At 46.8% G+C, this 18,565-nt stretch overlaps 1 protein-coding gene across 6 annotated transcripts in view; it reads left to right on the plus strand.

Moving 5' to 3' along the window:
• SEPTIN11 (septin 11) overlaps positions 1-18,565 on the plus strand; it is a 76,675-nt gene that overhangs the window by 45,243 nt on the left and 12,867 nt on the right. For 5 of the 6 annotated variants that reach the window (XR_005225054.2, XM_043544818.1, XM_043544817.1 and 2 more), the window contains exons 3-9: positions 760-955; positions 4,791-4,977; positions 7,119-7,280; positions 10,441-10,537; positions 12,265-12,433; positions 15,991-16,123; positions 18,057-18,244. Coding sequence is in view for 5 of the 6 variants with exons in the window: in XM_043544818.1 (XP_043400753.1) it covers positions 760-955; positions 4,791-4,977; positions 7,119-7,280; positions 10,441-10,537; positions 12,265-12,433; positions 15,991-16,123; positions 18,057-18,244 (1,132 nt within the window). In the remaining variant the exon portion in view is untranslated. The remainder of the gene's footprint in view (positions 1-759; positions 956-4,790; positions 4,978-7,118; positions 7,281-10,440; positions 10,538-12,264; positions 12,434-15,990; positions 16,124-18,056; positions 18,245-18,565) is intronic. The other variant, XM_043544819.1, reaches the window with a different exon arrangement.

Genomic DNA, 18,565 nt, shown 5'->3' on the forward strand with positions numbered 1-18,565 from the left:
CTCCCCAAGAGGGGTGTTAACAAAATTGTTGTCAGGAAAGTATATTTATTAACCCTTTGCCCCTCCTAAAAATGATGAAACATCATTGTGCTCCATGCTGCTGGCCGGTTACTTATGTATTTGTGGTATCCCATCTGCTGTCTATACATTGTCTGTAACTGTAAATGTAACCCAGTGGTTGGTAGGTAGGCGAGGGGGCGTGTGTGTGTGTGTGTGTGGTGCTCCCCTCTGGACCCAATCCATACAGAATGGGAATCAGTTACAGCTCTCAGCCACAGAGCGTGGCTGAAGCGGTAGAAATTCATGCGTATAGCTCTAGAGGTACCTGGTGTCTGCCAAACTGGCAGCCATCACATAGTGGATTGGGGCGCTCACTTGGGCTGAGCTTCCTTTGATCAGAAGATGTAGGTAGTCCAATGATGAGCATGTCTTACAGATCCCCCTCACTGCCTGATCTGCAGGGGAAATGAGTCTGTTACAACCCCAGCTCAAGCTGTTGCAGAACTCTGAAAGTCCCCAGTTCAATCCCTGGTGGCTGACCAAGATGGCCGCCATCTTATAAGGCATCTAGGCCTGAAGAGCTTATCTCACTGTCTGAGAACCATCCACTGTGTTTTTGGTGCAACGGAAGTAACAATCTCTCTCTCTCCCCCTCCCCTCCTCCCTCCCTCCCTCCCTCCCTTCTCCAAAGATAGCTTTGGACAGAATGGTAGGGGGGCGAAGTGATCTCTAGCTCTAACCCATTTTCTCCCTGCTCAGGTGAAACCGGCATTGGCAAGTCAACCTTAATGGACACTCTGTTTAACACAAAGTTTGAAAGTGACCCAGCCACCCACAACGAGCCCGGTGTGAGGTTGAAAGCAAGAAGCTATGAACTCCAGGAGAGCAACGTCCGTCTGAAGCTGACCATTGTTGACACAGTTGGATTTGGAGATCAGATTAATAAAGATGACAGGTAAAGTCCCTTTTGCATAGGAAGGGGGTCTTGCACTGATTCCTCCTCAGGCTGGAAGGGCTTGAACGTACTACAGGAATATTCAGTATCCAATGTCCTCGAGGACTGCAGCATCAAACCTGGTGCTGTCGTAGTAGTTGGGTTTAGTGGCACTCTGATTAAGGAAACCGCATAGTCCAGCAGATAGAACACTGGACTGGGACTTGGGAGACCTTGGTTCTATTCCCTGACCTGCTGTGTGACCATGCATGGGTCCCTTCAGCTCTCTCTGGGTATGGCTACGCAGCAAAGAAAAACCTACAGCTAGCCCCTACCAGCCGACTCAGGCTCAGGCTGTGGGGCTGTTTAATTGCTTTGTGGACTTCTATGCTCAGGCTGGAGCCTGGGCTCTGGGACCCTACAAGGGGGGAGCAATGAAACAGCCCCGTGAGCCCAAGTCGGCTGGCACAGGCCAGCCCTGGGTGTCTAGTTGCTGTGTAGACCTACCCTAAGCTTTTATCTCCTCCCATCCTTTGTCAGTCTTGTCTATTTAGCATGTAAGCTCTTCAAGGTGGAGACTGTATCTTCTTACGTGCATGTGTAGTGCCGAGTGTAATGAAGCCCTGATTTTGATTGGGGGCCTCTAGGCACTGCTATAATAGAAATAATAATGCAGTGGATTGTGGAGATTTATTGTGCCAAGCAAAAGTCAAGTTGCTTCTGAAAACTGTTGGTTTGACAGATGAGCTTATTAAATTGTGTAGGATTTTAATTTGTATTAAATAATATTACTTAATTAGATAATGCTTTGCATGCTGAAAGCACTGTTTCGTCATCAACTAGGGAATCAACACGTGTAAAGCAGGTAGATACTATCACTCTTTGATGAATGGGAACCTGATATGGTGAGTGAAGTGACTTGCGGAAAGGTCATTCAAATCCGTGACAAAGTTGGGACTAGAATTTAGGCATTCCTGACTCGGCGTTCATTCCTCCAGACCTCAGGAAGAGAGAACTCACTGATCATCTTGTTCTTAAAGTGATGTTGGGATGTGGATGGGTTTTAGTCTGGATGCAGATTTTCCCATTTCAGACTAAAAGTAAACGTTCTGCGTGTATGTTCCAACATACTACTTAGACTATTGTTTAATATTTCTAGGATGCCCAACTGCGCTGTCCGAATAGACATTCTTACACTTAAACAACACATCCTCCTTCCCCTGGGATCGCCTAATCCCAGTCAGTATTTTAAGATTGTTGGGCTTGTCTTAATATTTCTATCCCTTGATGGAAAACTTCTCGAGATTCATGGCATTGGTCGGTTGTTCTTATTTTTGGATAGCCATTGCTGTTTTAAAAAGCATCCCCATTGACTGCGATTGCACCAAAATGCTGTGTGTGTTGTGAACTATCCAAGCTTCGCTCCTCCTGCTCTGCAGCAGCTTTTAACTAATGCACCGTGTGCCTTCCCGCAAAGGAGAAATGAAAAGTGAAGTGTGTGTTGACCGTAGGCAGCTCTGTGCTTTGAGTGATGCCATATGCTCTCAAGCTAGAAGGAAGGCAAGTCAGAGAAGGAGCAGGTGTTCAGCATGGGAACATGGCAGCTTGTTACTGCTGGGTCACTTTGCATTTGATTCATTCAACAGACAGCAAGAGCGGGCAGTATTGTTATTGGAGTCCCTCAGACTTCACTCTCCAGAGCTCCTTTAGACAGGCAGCCACAGTGTGACGGGCATAGGAAAGCCATTATTCCAACTCTGCCGCAGAACAGTCCGAGACTTGTCACCTGTGACTGCAGCAACGGGGGCTACCAGACTAGGGCTTTTCAGACCATTTTGGTGACCCCTTTTGTACAGCATCTTCTCTAATTTCAGACCACGACAGGCCCCAAGCAGACAGCCACTTCTACAATACACTACTGTCTGAGGCCTCCTTGGATCCTCTGTGTCAGATCAGACAGTGTTACTCAGGGGTTGGAGACTGGAGGGAGGACTGTGTTCTGAGCACTCACAGTGAGGTGTTTGACAGCTGTTTTGTAAGCCAGGTGGTTAACAGTGCTGATCACCGTGCGCCCTGCACAGGTGGTTGTTAGATCTGGGCCGTATTCTGCACCAATCTACACTCCCAAGAGCTAAACCAGGGAGGAATGTGGTGGATCACACACCCAATCATGCGCTGCTGCATACAGCCTTCAAACAGCTGCCCTGCAGTCTGGAGCCGGACTTGGTTCCCTGCTCTGGATTCAGATACTAGATGCATTTCTGGCTACCTGCACAGGGAATGTTCTCAGCTCCTCCACCTGTGACCCCTAACGGGCTCATCTTCATCCTGCCAGCTCTTATCACAATGAGGCTGCTGTGAGACCTGAAGTGTCGGGAACATCTCATGGCTTTATGCTCCCGTCGCTTCTCTGAGTGTTTTTTCTTGTGCCCGAGAGTGCAGTGGGATGAGGAGATGGCAGGAAAGCAGCAGAATTTCAATGTAACTCCACTTAACAGAATTAACACCCACTCCTTGCATTGCTCTCTGGCCCCGGGGCAGGTTAAACAGCAGAACATTAAATGGAGCAGACCCTTGTCCTTTGTTTAATCTGGGCAGTGTCTTCTAAATAGCTGACTCTAATTTCAGTCTCGAAGGAGCTCTAAAATGTGAATATAAAGCTGGGATTTTGAAGCCGTATTTCCTGTGAATGAATGTCAGTGGGTTCGAACAGGGGACCTGCTAATGGGCCACAGCTTTTAAAGCCCGGGAGGGAGCCAACCAGGGAAGGGGGAGGGTGGGAAAATAGGCTGAGGCATTATTTTTGCTGGGGTCTGGCAAATGAGGCCCAGAATCTCAGCTGGTGTAAACTGGCCTCGTTCTGTTAAAGTCGCTGATTTACAGCAGCTCGGTATTTACTCCACTGTGTCCAACGGACTGAGTGCACATTAGCTGCAGGAAAGATTGTTTAGTTGACTTCATTTAAAGTTTTCTAACCAGGGGATAAGAATTTGGACAATTGCTCTCTTAGAATGCACTGTGTTGTGGGTGGAGGGGGGAATCCAATGAATGCCTGCTGTTCGAGGGCCTGACCCTGCAATATGCTGTGGGTTACCAACTTTTGTTGGCTTTATTGGGAACTTAGGGGTGCTCAGAACCTCAAAGGATCAGTCCCCAACTTAGAAACCTATCAGCAACAAGCCTGCATTGAGCTCAGCTTTCGGCGGATGGTGGCTAGCGCTCAGCAACAAACAGTTTGAACGGCACAAACTACAAAGCTGTGACCATGACACCCTTCTCTGAAGGCAGAGTCAGTTAACGAATCAGATCGCATCTCCAGTAAAGCTGTCAAAAAAAAAAAAAAAAAAAAAAAAAAAATTAGCAGCTTTGCTCTGCGATCTAAACTCCTGAGAACCGGTTATCCCAGGTAAGTCTCTCTTCCCTTTAAAATAACAGCCCGGAGTTTGGAACAGCTGGTATTTTTTTGCATCACACGTATCTGGTTGCTCTTGATGATGCAGACAGGCAAATGGTTTGTGCTGTAGTGTGTGTCAAGGCTGTTGTGGCCTCCATGATTTGAAAGCCCAGGCTCTCTTCCATCCACCATAGTTGAAATCTTGTATGATGCGTTTTCTTCTGGTCTAAGATAAAACACATGGTCATTCAGAAAGGCGTGTGGGCTGGGGACGGGGCTTGGCTCCAGAAGTAGAAAATCTCATGGTGAACATGAAGGTGGTCGATGGCAGTGTCTTAAAATTAGACATGCCCCCACCCCCAAAAAAGGCAATGAGACGTCATGCGTGCCTGCCAGTTAGACTGTAACTTACCAATAGCGAATGCCCTGATCTGAAAAGAACTGTTCCTTCCAAATTTTCAGCTATAAGCCCATAGTTGAATATATCGACACTCAGTTTGAAGCCTATCTGCAGGAGGAACTGAAGATCAAGCGTTCCCTGTTTAATTACCATGACACAAGGATTCACGCCTGCCTATATTTCATCGCACCTACGGGACACTCACTGAAGTCTCTCGACCTAGTCACCATGAAGAAGCTCGACAGTAAGGTATGCACTACCCATGTCATGCCCCTGTGATTCTCTCCTGCTGCCACTTAATTTGGTGACCGTGCCAAGGATCTAGCAAAAGGTGGAAGGAAAATACCCATTCTCTCTAGCAGCTGTGAATGGATAGGAGTGCAGAGAAGGCTTAAAAGAGCTTATCAGATCTCTCGACAGCAAGAGCAGGTTAGCACTAATGAATTTCCAAAGGCTCTCCCCATTAACTGGGATTTGGGCAAAAATCTGGGTTCTTTTTCATTCAAACTGGTCCACCATGTCCAGTTAGAATGATAACATCACCCACTTTACTCCACACCAGCCCCAAAGGAGCAGCAATCCTGAAACAGGCTGCTGCAAATGAAACTGTAGTGTCTGCTCACAAGGATGGCCCTCGTTTCATACCAATAGAGCCACGTTTTTGGCATTTGGGGGTCAAAACTCCCCTGTGCTTTGCTGCAAATGCCCCCCTCACAGCCAAACACTATTTGATATAGTTGATCAGCAATTCTGCACTGCAGGCAAAACAATCCTTCCTGATGATACAGCCAGTGGATCTAGCAGTGGGTGGGGGCGCTGATTTAGCCCTCAGATGGGTAAAGAGAAGCTCCTGTTCAAATGTTTCATGTTGAAGAGCATCTTTTAGCAGAGAAAAGTTAGCTGAAAACCCAAGCCCCTTGAAAGGAAGCTGGTATTCCTAAATACTTAAGTGCCCTCTGCCCACCAGCACTGTGACATGGTCAGCTGCTTGCATTCTGGTTTGAAATATGTGCAGGACAGTAAAGCGGGCAGCTGGAGCTCTTCATTTCATACGCGTAGAACGTTCCACGTCTATTGAGTGACTCTGGAACCCAAGAGCCATGAAGAATTCGTAACAGGTTGCCTGATGATGATGATGATGATGATGTGGGTAAAGCTTCAAGTCGTCTTGTTCTGTAGTTGCAGAGATTTGCTGAGAATTTGCCTGTAATTGGCACTAGTCTTAACTTCTCCCTGGACAGGGATTAGTTGCTGTTACAGGGCCATCCTCAGAAAGGAATTAGTCTATATAATTTAAGAGGATTTTCAAGTACTGTAGTTAAAATGTCTCCATATAGGTCCATATTAACGTCTTCCTTACTGTAGCAGCATTTTATATTGCCACAGGGCAGAATAAACGAAGGAAGGCTACTAATCAACCCTAGATCACACCTCGCAGTCTGGTCTTTTCGGAGTTGGTTTAAAAGGCACTGTTGAGCAAGAACTACATTAACCTATGGCTGTGGTGAGCTGGATAGGCCAGACCCTTGGGGACCGTAAGCAAGTTACAACAGCCAGCAATCTAGGGCGAGAGAAAGACCAAGAAAGGATACACAGATGATCTTCATTTGTCACAGCAGAGCTGTGGCCTGCATGAAGCTCCCTGATCCCTATCGCCCCATGGTCCTCAGCCAATGTAAATTAGCGTAGCTCCATCTGAGGATCTGGCTCTGCGTCCAGTTTCTTCCTGTATGTATTTGAAGTTTGCCGAATTTGGTGCGACTACCCTAGGCAGTATGGGGGGATGCAAGCTTCTTTAATGGGGGAAAAGGACAAGGTTGCTCATTTCAGGCCAATGCAATAAAGGGACAGTTCATCTCTGTCCAATCCCTACACTTTGTTCATCTGATATGAACATTTCCTTTTAATACTAGGCTGTAGAGGTGCTCAAGGATAAATCTCTAGGCTGTTTTCTGAAGGTGAGCTCCAGAGTAGTTAAGCATGCTACACATCTGAAGAGGATGAGTGCCTAGATGGTAATTTCCTTTGGAACTGTTTGGATAGTCTGTCTGACAGCATTTCCTCTCCGCCCTATTTAAAAAAGTAAACAACTGCTACAGAAGAGGAAATAACGTGTTGCCAAATTGCATTTGACTTTTAATGGAGCCCTTCTCTATACATGAAAAGCGATTGGCGCAATTCTGTCTCAGCCAACGTTGCTTGCTTCAACACCTCCCAAAAATATCAAATGCATTGGATGAACCGGCAATTTCTGTTCTAGTAGAAAGTTTGTATTGCATCACTGTTTTTATGTGCCATGTTCTTTGTCCTCTTCTGGTTGAATATATTGAGGGAGGTGTCCTTTGAGGCCATTGGCAAAGTAGAATGACAGCGCTCTCTTTGCCTTGCAGGTTAACATTATCCCTATAATAGCCAAAGCTGATACAATTGCAAAAAACGAGTTGCATAAATTCAAGAGTAAAATCATGAGTGAGCTGGTCAGCAATGGTGTCCAGATCTATCAGTTCCCCACAGATGAAGAGACAGTGGCTGAGATAAATGCTACAATGAGTGTAAGTATTGTTTTTCTGAACCCATCCATCCCCACCCCCAGGGCAGGGGGATGCTGCATCCTTTTGCTTTTCCAACTGAAACTCAAATATGAGCCAATAAATAGAGTTTGATGGAAGCGCCCCTTCGCTCTGGTCAGCAGGACTTAATAAAACGGGGTGGGCTTGGGTGCTGATATATATTTTAAAAATCTTGAAAATATTTCTTCTCTGCTGATCGTGTCCTTTCCCATGTGCTTTCCCCCTTACTAAATATTCATATCCCCGGAGGGCAGAGTGATCAGGGCAGAGGACTTGGAGCAAGGCCTCCTATTCCCACTCATTGCTTGTTGCTGGGTGATCCACTTCACCTTCCTTTGATTCAGTTTCTGGGGAAGGGCTAGAATCAGGCAGCTGGTGCTCTGGTCCCGTGTGGAGCAGTTCTGGGTAGTGCGGTGGTTAAAGTGGTGGGGACTGCTGGCAACTGACCTCTGCTAGCACAAGCTGCAGCAGTGGTAGCAATAAGAGAGATTTTAGGGAAATAAAGCTAGTGTAGGCAGGTCTTTATGCAAGGGTTATGCAGGGAGAGATGAATTGCACCCCGGGAGGCTTGTTTGAAAAAGCAGAGGAGGAATCTAAGCCCTTTGCCTCTAACTGTATTACAGTAGCACATAGAGGTCCCCAACCAAGATCAGGGCCCCATTGTGCTAGGAGCTGTACATGCACATAGTGATCCATCTATCCAGTCCAGAGCTTCCGGCTGTCCGAGGGTAGGGACACCTGGAGCCGGGGGTTGCATCCCTGCCTATCTTGGCTAATAGCCATTGATGGACCTACCCCCCATGAATTTATCTAGTTCTTTTTTGAACCAGTTATTCTTTGCTCTCTTTGGTGAGAGCAAAGGTTCAACACTCCCCCACTGCTCTTCCCCAGGTGAAGTCCCGGGCTGACTGGCTGCTTGGAACACAGATCCTGGAACACAGATTTTATTTGTTCTGGTTTTTGGTCATTCGAACCATTGAATTGAGGAGATCGGCCATTTTTGCCATTCTAACAACTTAGCTCATGGTTACGACTTGGGCCACCTAGAATCACATTAGCTGTGCTTGGTTGAGAGGAGAGTATATTTCTCGCCATACTTAGTCCAAGAAAACTATTTCTATTTTGTTGTATTTTTAAAAAATATATATTGAAGTTTGTTTCTTGGGAATCTCTCTGGTGCCCGCTGCTGTCTTAACTGCACCTCACAAACATGAAGGACCATGTTGTGTCTAGCTGCCTTCCCAGAGGCATGAGCTGAACCCAGGCAGTGCCTTAAACAGAAGGCTGTCCCTGCTGTCTGTGGTGCCAGCACTAAACTGCGAGTTGTCCTCTGAGGGTCCATCCTGGAGCTCTGGTCATGTGGTTGCACAGGGAAGTGACCGAGGCTATGTCTGCTCTGCAGCTGGCAGCAAGCATCCCAGCACAGGGTAGAGCAACATGCACTAGCTCAGGGGGAGCACAGGCAGCCGCTCGGGCTAGCTGGCCAAGGACGTATGAGCCCGCACCCCTGGGTAGGTACTCGGGTGGCTCGCCTGAGCGGCCGACGCCGCTGCAGAGCTAGCGTATGTCCGTCTGTCCTTGCTGGGAAGCAGACTCGTGGCTGCAGTGTGGATGTAGCCTGAGAGTTTGGATGCTCCAGGAAAGCAGGAGTGGGTGAGCAGCATGAAATCCAGCCCCTATGTCCCTGGGGTAGCAGAACTCTGAGAGGGAAGGCGGGCAAAATCCCAGTGGGTGCGTGCCTGGCACAATGCAGAGCTCAGCCCTGCAATCAACCCGCATGGCAGCGAGGGAGGGAGAGGCAGGCGCATGGGGTGGGCTAGGGGAGGAGAAGCACATCCTGCTTCTCTGACTTGCACCCTTTTGGGGCTGAGTGGAATGGCCAGTGGAAGTTTGTTTTAGCGAGGGAGCTGCAGCTCCATGGCCAGGCGGGGAGGATTTCTCCTCCCATCCATCTGCCCCATTCTTGGCTTGGCTGCCCAGGTTGGGCACTGGTCTCTGGACTCACCCCTTGATCCATACCAGCCCTTTCAAAAGACAGGCTATGAAAATACCACCTGGCCAAGCTCTCCAGAGGCTGGCGTGCAGGCCTAGCTTCCTCTTGGCAGGGGTTCTGAGCATCTCTTCCAGCTGCTGGGACTGTCTCAAATCCCCTTTCAGGGCTTTGATCAGCCGCCTTCGTCCTGGTCTCTCTCCTCCATTCTCCCAGAGCAGCTGGGCAGTGGGAAATGGGTGGAGCCTCACTCCATCTCTTCTCCCTTCCTTCTCCCCACTCATACTCAGGCCCTCTCCTTACTGGCTAGCACAACTGGCCAGAGTGGGTCCCAAGTGTGCTGCTGGTGTGGGCCAGCTGCAAATTAATACCCACCAACCCACCCCGCAGGAAGCCAGGGACGAGTTGTGAGGAAGGCTGCCTCCGGTGGTGGTGCAGTTTACACACCACCTCTTGCTTAGGGCTGTGTCTGCAGTCACGGCCTAGCCCTTTGCCTGGGAGATCGAACAGTTACTTCTAGCTACTGCAAATGGCTGGATTAAAAGGCTTTGGCAAATATTTAATTTTTAACTTCTTTTTTTTTTTTAAATGGCCCCTTCTTTTGAGAAGCAGAGTTGTTTTTACTGTGTGACATTTGATTTTTTAACGTTCAAATCCGTTTCCATTTTGATTGCCTTGTGCAAAAGACACCGGTTCTGGGTTTAACATTCGTATGGTCATCCGATAGACACAGATATGAAAGAAAACTCATTACTCTCCCATTTGCAGGATTTCATCCCTATCCCATCTCAAAAAACAGGGGGGTTAAATTTGTTCTGAAAATGAATGTGTTGGGTATTGAGCTGCAGTGAAGTGCACTGACCTTTATATTTAAAGTCCATGTTGTAATGAAATGCAAATGCTGTACCTGACTAGGACTTTTTTGTAGGAGGTGGCTCATCTGCTTTAGATTTTTCCTATCTGAAGTCCGAGCATGCCTCTGATCTAGAGCCTCCATTGATCATCCAAAGACACCAGCTGGATTGCAAAGGCATTTTAGTAACTTTAAATAAAAAATCACAGCTGCTATAGTAAATAGAGCTTTCTTCGAAAACACTCCCTGGCAAAGCAACACAGGAAATCCCTAATCTCTTTGTCTCTTTGCTTTTGTAGGTCCATCTTCCATTTGCTGTTGTTGGCAGTACTGAAGAAGTGAAGATTGGCAATAAGATGAGCAAAGCCAGGCAGTATCCATGGGGGGTTGTGCAGGGTATGTCCAAAGACAAACAAACAACTCCTTGTCTTATGCCATCCAGTTTTTAAAAAATTGCTGATCTGTTGAGGCTGTCTGCCAATTTCTGGCCTTGGGCAGGAAGAACTTTGCAGTGGTCAGGGGCAAAAAGGCCATTTAAAAAGCAAAACAAAACAGGGCTTCGGAAGCACTTCTTAACCTTGAGATTGGTCTCTTGGTCACTTGTGAAAGGCGTGAATCCACAACCTGACTATCTGATCTGGGGAAGAGCAGGTTAGAATTCAGAGATGTTGGCAAATATTTCATTTGTAACTTATTTTTCTTTTTCTTCTTGTGTTCCTGACATTTCTGTGCCAGCAAACTAACTCTGAATAACAGGGAATGGTCAGACAGGTGAATGGTTTGCTTTATTTTCAAGGAATATGTAGCACGTGCCTTACTCTTCTCTGATGAAAGTCAATGGGAGTTTTCTCATTGATTGAAATGGGATCAGAGTTGAGCAAATGCTGAGTGCTTGTGAAAATCTCATCCTGAAATTCTAACAAAATGCCAATAAAGGCCAGATTCTTCCCTTGGATGTGCTGGTTCCTCTGGAAGTCATTGGAAGCCCTGCATCTACCTGCGACTAGAACTTGTCTCTGAGGGCATGTCTACATTGCATGCTAAGCCTGGGTGTGTGGGAGCTGGGCTTGTGGATTTGTTGCCTCCATGCCCATACTTGTGTCCACACTGCATTGTAAACCTGGGCTTACAACTGCTGGCCCCTGGTCTCACGGCTGTGCTAGTGCGTCCATGCTGCACTACTCAGACCTTCTGACTCAGATCTGCAGCTTACGCTGCATCCACACTGCAAAATAATAGGGGCTTGGACCCAAGTCTCAGCAGGAATTGGGCTCTGACCCACCTCCCTGGCCGGGTTTAAGCGACCCGGGTCCTGAGTTCTTGCTGATGTGAGGTAGACTGAATTGTGTGTGGACAGAAGGGGGGCTTGGACTCAAACCTGAGTCAGACCCCTGCGTTAGTGTGCAGTATAGACATACCCTTCATGTTTGAAAAACCAACCCAGAATGTATAGACACTGGCAAAGCCTAGGTCCTGCAGTTCACCCCCACTGCAGCTCCCCAAGTGGTAGCAATGGTGGATGGGGTGAAATGGAGAGGGCCTAGTTATTTTTACCACTGTATTGTCTAATCCTGCCAGCACAGATAGTGCTGATGCCCTGCTCTTGGTACGCATTCAGGCAGGGGACGTAGAGGTATCTGACTGGAAAGCAGCATGGGAGAGACTCAGTGCAACAAACTGCAAGAGTGTTTGCAAAATAATTCTTCAGCTGTTAGAATATTTTTCGGCAGTTTTCTCACTGAGCAACTTGAAACTTGCCAGGCGCTCTATCATACAACGCAAATCAGAGCGACATCTCTGAGTGAATTAGGGTTAGGGAATAAGCTAGCAACATTTGGAAATCTCATACTAGTCATGTGCCGTGTCAGTTTCCCCTCTTTCCCAGGAAACCTAGTGCTTTATTCCCATTTACAGTGAACCCAGTTTACACTGCTGTAACATGGGCCCCTAATTTCTAACACTCCCTGACCTGTGGAACTCCAGACGCATACACAAGCTGCATAGACATGCACCTGTGCACAGTAAATACTAACCATGAAGGAAGAGGAATGGTGAAAACCCGCTGGATGTAACTTTCTTTTTTCTTTCTTGATGGGCTGTTTTTCTTTTCGTTTCTTTTGCAGTTGAAAACGAAAACCATTGTGACTTTGTGAAGCTGCGTGAGATGTTGATCCGAGTGAACATGGAGGACTTGAGAGAGCAGACGCACACCCGGCACTATGAATTGTACAGGCGCTGTAAGCTAGAAGAAATGGGATTCAAAGACACTGACCCTGATAGTAAACCATTCAGGTATGAAAGCGTAACAAAGCCCATATTCCTTTGCTGGTGTGAGTCACTAGTGAGTGACAGCACTTGTTTTTCCTTCTCTACCCTCCTACATTCTCCTTGGGGTTCTTTTGTTTTCCCTCATCCAAACAGCCAAACATGTTTCCCCTTCAGCACCCCAAGTCTTTCCTGGCTGGAGTGAGTTAGATCCAAAATTAGACTCTGATTGCATTGCCATTATTATGCCACTAAGTCAGCCTGTGCCTAAATCTGGGGGGGGGGTGCGCTTTGAGTCACCTCTGAGAGTGAGTAACCTATTGTGAGGGGACGGTTTTTTAATTGTGAAGGGAAAGAGTCATGTTAATCCTTGAGATTGCAGATCGTCTGCTGGCACCAATCACTGCAAACAGGATTTCTCTCTGATCCTTGGCAACATTAAACCCAGGTGTGTTCCACAGCTCGAGGTAAAGATACGGCCTTGTTCTCCTCACACCAATGCTCGCATAACCCCGGTATGGAAGGTCAAGTTTGCATCCCTCTCGCTTAGGCCAGACTGACACCAGTATTAAGCTTCAATGACTAGGCGAAGTTCCACCAGCATGAGTGAGAGGGGCATGAGTGAGAGGGGCGTTGGGCCCCTGCTCTCTAACCAGCTGAAGCGTGAAGTTCATTTGATTTCCTTTCCAGAGAGCAATGACTTAAGATGGGCTCAGCCCTTCCCGTTCAGGAATCCAAGGAATTTCCATTGCTTCCTGTGTACTTGAGGCCACTTTTGCTCAAGTTATAAGTAGAAAGGAAATGGGGAAAGTACCTAATTTTATACATCGGGTGGATGCTAGTAGTTTAAAGTACCCCCACCCCCTTTTTCTGCAGTAGTTGTATTTCCAAAATGAGGGAAACGGTCGTGTAGGGAGGGTATCCATTATTCCTCCCAAGACAAGCAAGCAAATATGCATTCCCTTGAGTCTGAGTCGTGGTCTACAGAGGCCATGTCCGCAGCAATCCTAGCTCCTCAGCTGGTTTACATTACTCTGTCAGGAGCAGTAAGTATTCTATTAATCTTAAGCAAGCTGGATAAGACCGCAGCAAACTGTTTACACTAAACAGGATATTGCAGAAAGGAAGCATGTAAATGAGAGGCCAGTGTCAGTGAAATTAAGCTCGTTGCAAGAATGCAGGCCACTGCTCGTGCAGGCTCGAAGAGGTGCTAAAACAGGAGGAAGTGTCTGTGTTCCTAACAGAAGGTTTTTGGTTTTGTCTTTTTGTTTGAGAAGAGGTGGGTTGTACCCCACAAAAAACAGACAGCGTCTCTTTACTGTTGTACTCTCCTTGCTTCCCATGCATTTTCCTCCTCTTTGTGGAATCCTTTCCCCGTCGCTTGGATTGTTAACTGGCCTATCGATTTTTAAAATAAAAGCTAGAACGTTTTTTTTTTTTTTCAATTGACAGTAATTTGGAAACGTGTTTTCCTTAATTAGATGTAAATGTTCAGATTCTGGGAGTTTTCTCTGGAATGTAGGTTTGTGCCTCTTCGTTTGATAGCTGAAGTAACAGCGTCTCTAGAGTGCTGCGACTGTAAGAAGTTGCTGAAATCCCAAATGGCCTTGCTTTTATACGCCTCCAGTGAGTTTTCCATATGTAATTTTGAATTCCTGGGCCAAATTCTCTGCTGGCATAACGGCCAAGAGGTCAGCGGTGTTGCCCCAAGAAAGAATTTGACCCAGACGAATTCTAGAGAAGTCATAGAATTCTACCAGCAGAGAATTTGGCCCAGACGAATTCCAAGGAAGTCAGTGTTACTACATCAACAAACAGTTTAGCTTGCTGGCTTTCATGTATTTGAAAGTTTCGCACGAAGGCTGGGATTTCCAACTGTAGTTGAGGGCCTAACTTTGGTAGGCTCTTCTGCAAATCCCAGGCTAAAATAATAAGGTGATATCAGTAAAAATGAGTAATTTTGTCTGTCGCTGGAAAAAATCCTGCATGAGCTGGCCAGCCTTCCGCCTTCCACATCACCCTGCTCTTTTGTTTGTGACCAAGATGTGGGTTGCAAGGCAGGATATGATTAACTGAGTATGGAGTGTTTTCAGTTTGGTTTCGTAAGGCTCTGCTGCTCTCTAGGATACTATATTGCAACTGCAGTTTCTAATCTTCACTCAAACGAACAGATAAAACTGAAAGCACGCACAGGGTGCTAGCAGCTCTGTTGATGAAGAAGGTAGTGTATCCAGAGCCTATACTTGGACGTTTACAGGATTTCGATTAGGTATGGGCCACAAACAGAACCTTCCATCGAAAATTGAGTTTCAGGTAGATTCTGATTCGTTTGTCTGGATCTTTACCTATTATTACCAGTCTGGGACTGTTTCCAGTCCAAGTCCAAAAGCAGCTCATTTTCATTTTCCCATTCTCAGATGGTGAGAATCTCACGAGAACTGAACCCTATGAGACTTCCACCATTAAGTGCTGGGAACCCAGCTAGGTCAGCTGGCATCATGAGACTGTCTCTGTCTGTGGTTGATAGTGCAGGAGAGCAGCTCATGAGAGACCCATTCCTGCAAGGGGCTGTGGGGAAATTGGTGGGAGCTGGGGTTACTCAGCACTGTGTGCCAGATTAAGCCTGAGATGTAGCAATCTGAAGGCTATGTTTGATTGGGATTGCGGGAGGATCTCACAAAGAAAATCACTGCACGCAATGAGGAATAAAGCACTGGCCCGAAGCCGGGGCAAATGTTTCACTAACTCAGTTTTAATTGTCCTCATTGTGCCTACGCATAGAACGTAGCCTGCGTGTAAACACAAAATCCATATCAGTGGAGCTTTAATTGGGATTGTTTGTTCTCAGGAATGTAACCTGGGAAAAGAGTTGCTGGCAAACTCCAGCTATCCTTTTGACTGAGATTTTCAAAGCCACCAAAGGAATAAAATAAATGGGAATTTGGCTTCCAAATCCCCTGAGCGACTCTGAAAATCGCAGCTTTATGTGTACGTGTGTGTTGGCCCATTTTATCCTCCAGAGGTCTGCTGCAGCATCTCCTCATTGGGTAGTAAATCAGTGCCAAGAAACAGATTCCTTTGTGTTGATGGAGGAATGAAGAACTTAAAGTTGTAAAAGATGGTGATTCAGAGGAAGAATAATAGTGTTTTACCAAACATATCAGCCCAGAATCTGTGTTCTGTTAATCCTGGATCCTACATAGGCTAGATGCAGGACAAACAGAAGATGAGGCAAGCAGATTGGGAGCAGACAGAAATGTATAACTGATCAGCCGTGGAAGGCTGTGTTAGTTGCTGGATTGCAGTGAATGCATATGCAGTAGCTGGTTTTGAAGCTGAGTCACTCTTGCTGCCTGTTAAGTGACTTGCAGACTCTGAAAGCCTTTTATATAACTTCCCAAACCGCGGCCTTCCAGAAAACGGGAATGGAGATCCGGACACTGCGATCAGGTCTCTTCTCTGAAATTCCATGGCGATGCTGAGTGAGGGGTGACATGCCAAGAGGCCCAAAGCCTGGGTGAATATCTCTGGTCCATGCACTAAGTGTAATCTTGACTGTGTTTTCCCTTGTGTATTTTTAATAGTCTCCAAGAGACCTATGAAGCGAAGAGGAATGAATTCCTGGGTGAGCTGCAGAAGAAGGAGGAAGAAATGAGACAGATGTTTGTCATGAGAGTGAAGGAGAAAGAAGCAGAGTTGAAAGAAGCAGAGAAAGATGTGAGTGATTTCTAACCAAAAGGATTAGCACGGGTTTACGCTGGGAGCCTGAAAGGGGCCTAAAGGATTTAGGCATTTGGATCCCACTGGCAGTCTGAGAGAAAGGATGGCCCACTTGTTAGGGCATGTGCCTAGGTGTTGGGAGACCTGGGTTCAAGTCCCTGCTCTGCTGTAGACTTCCTGTGGGACCTAGGGCAAGTCACTTAGGGCCAGATTTTTAAAGGTGTCCAGGCACCTATATTGATTTTCAATGGGAGTTAGATACCTAAACACTTTTAAACACCTGGCCTAAGGTCCCTGTGCCTCAGTTCCCGCATTTGGACAGTCGGGATAATAGCGCTTCCCGGCTTTTCAGGGGTGTTATGAGGATACAGACATTGAAGATTGTGAGGGGTTCAGATGGGGGGGGGGAGGGGGGGCAGCAGATAAATACCATAGGCACAGAGAACTCCCTCAGGCTTCTTGATAAAACCCCAGCCACCACGTCATGCTGGCTCTGCAGATGGGAGTCCTTCCTGCCCAATGAAAGGCGCATACTTGCTAGGTCATACAGCTCAGTGGTTCCCCTTCGCCCAAAATACTGGGGACAGCTGCAGTCTGGGGAGCTGATGGCTTTCCAGGATGGCACCCAGCCCTACAGACTATCTGTCTTTGAAGGGGCCAGGTTTCAATCATTACAGTTCTTTGAAACCTGGCTGTTGCATAGAGCCTTTCAGCAGCTCAGCACTGTTCTCTGGACTGCCACCCCCACTGCAGAGTTGGGGTTTTTCAGAGTGCAGCCCCAAAGGGCACAGCCGAAATGTCATTATCCAAGAGGGCCACTTCAACAGGAGTTGCTCTAAGACCGATTCCCTGCACCTTGTCGTCCCATTATATCTCTGCAAAGGGGGTGTAACATGCCACCGGGTCAGAGTGGTAGCGTTTTGCACCCACTATCTACTCGCTTTGTGCAAATGTAGCTGTCTCCACATGGTGGTGGGCAGAGGAGAATCAAGCCCTGAGCGTGTAAGTGCACAGATACCTGTGAATGTTCCGAGAGCATGAGAGTGTTTCTGGAGGGCTTTTCATCAGGTGGTCACGTAGCAGTTTTGCTCGTCACCAGTGTACAACAGTTTGTCACTAGCCACACGAAAACACAAATTGTATGAGTCTGTTCGTTAAAGTGAACAACAAGACACATCATTGTAACCTTCCCAGTGCTTGGAATTGGGAATGAGTTATCTAGCAGTCCCCAGAAAGCCAGAAGATATGGTGGAGGAGAAATGCTAGCTGGCTTGGGTCTTTCATGCAGTCATCTCAAATTCATGTCAATACGTGAATGAAATAGATGTTTAAGGCAGTTCTCTTCACACGTAGCTTTCCTGCAGTGAAAGGTGAAATCCTAACTTTCCCTGAAGCCCGTTGGCAGAATAACTAGTATATAAGCACCCAGCGATACCTCTCCATACTTTGCTCCTCCTTGTAGAATACCAGGATTGTTTAAAATCCCTTTAGGAAAATTTCTTTTTGAGATCAGTAAAGCTTGATTTTGTGGTGAAGGCCCTGGACTGGGAAGATCTGCCTTCAATTCCCAACTCTACCACAGCTGTCCTGTGTGACCTCAGGCAAAATTTTCAAAAGTGCCTCGATGACTTAGGCTTCTTCATGCATCAGAAATGGGATTAAGGCTCGTAAGTCCCACTGATTTTCAATCTGACCCTTATTTCTTTCTCTACTTCAGTTATAGACTACTTCCTTTGGCCGTTGTGTCTGCTTAGATTGGGAGCTCTTCAGGGCAGGCACTGCAGTTTTGCTATAGTTCTGCTTTACGTGTGTGGAGAGCATCTAGAGCAGTGGGACCCCTGTAGGAAGTGCTGTAATTCATGCAAATAATGAAAAGCAATATTCTCTCCCCCTCCCCTCCAACTCCATCATCCCCTCCCTGTCTGGGCAGCTCCATGAAAAGTTTGACCATCTCAAGCGGACACACCAAGAAGAGAAGAAAAAAGTGGAAGACAAAAAGAAGGAGCTTGAGGAGGAGCTGAGCAACTTCCAGAAGAAGAAGGCAGCCACTCAGCTACTACAGTCACAGGCTCAACAGGCTGGTTCCCAACAAACCAAGAAAGACAAGGACAAGAAAAAGTAAGGGGCTGTCGCACTACAACCTTGTGGCCTTATTCCAGTGTGTGTGGTTTTTTTCTGTTGCATGTCTGTATTTGCTTTTTCCCATCACCAGACTGGAAACTGGGCTTTTTACCAGACTGATCAAATAAAATATCTCCAAGGGGTGGGCCGGGGAGATGATTTTAATGTTTCATTAAAAGGGTACCGTAAAGTTTAATTTATCCCTCTGGCTGGTTTGAGAGAGCAGTCAGAAAGTGGAGGTCTAATCTGTGATTTTTTTAAAGTATATTCTGAACCAACTTGGGGACACTCAGGTCACAGACTTATTCTCCTGAGCCC

The sequence above is a fragment of the Chelonia mydas genome, chromosome 4 (assembly GCF_015237465.2).
Source record: "Chelonia mydas isolate rCheMyd1 chromosome 4, rCheMyd1.pri.v2, whole genome shotgun sequence".
In the NCBI taxonomy this organism is placed as follows: Eukaryota; Metazoa; Chordata; order Testudines; family Cheloniidae; genus Chelonia; species Chelonia mydas.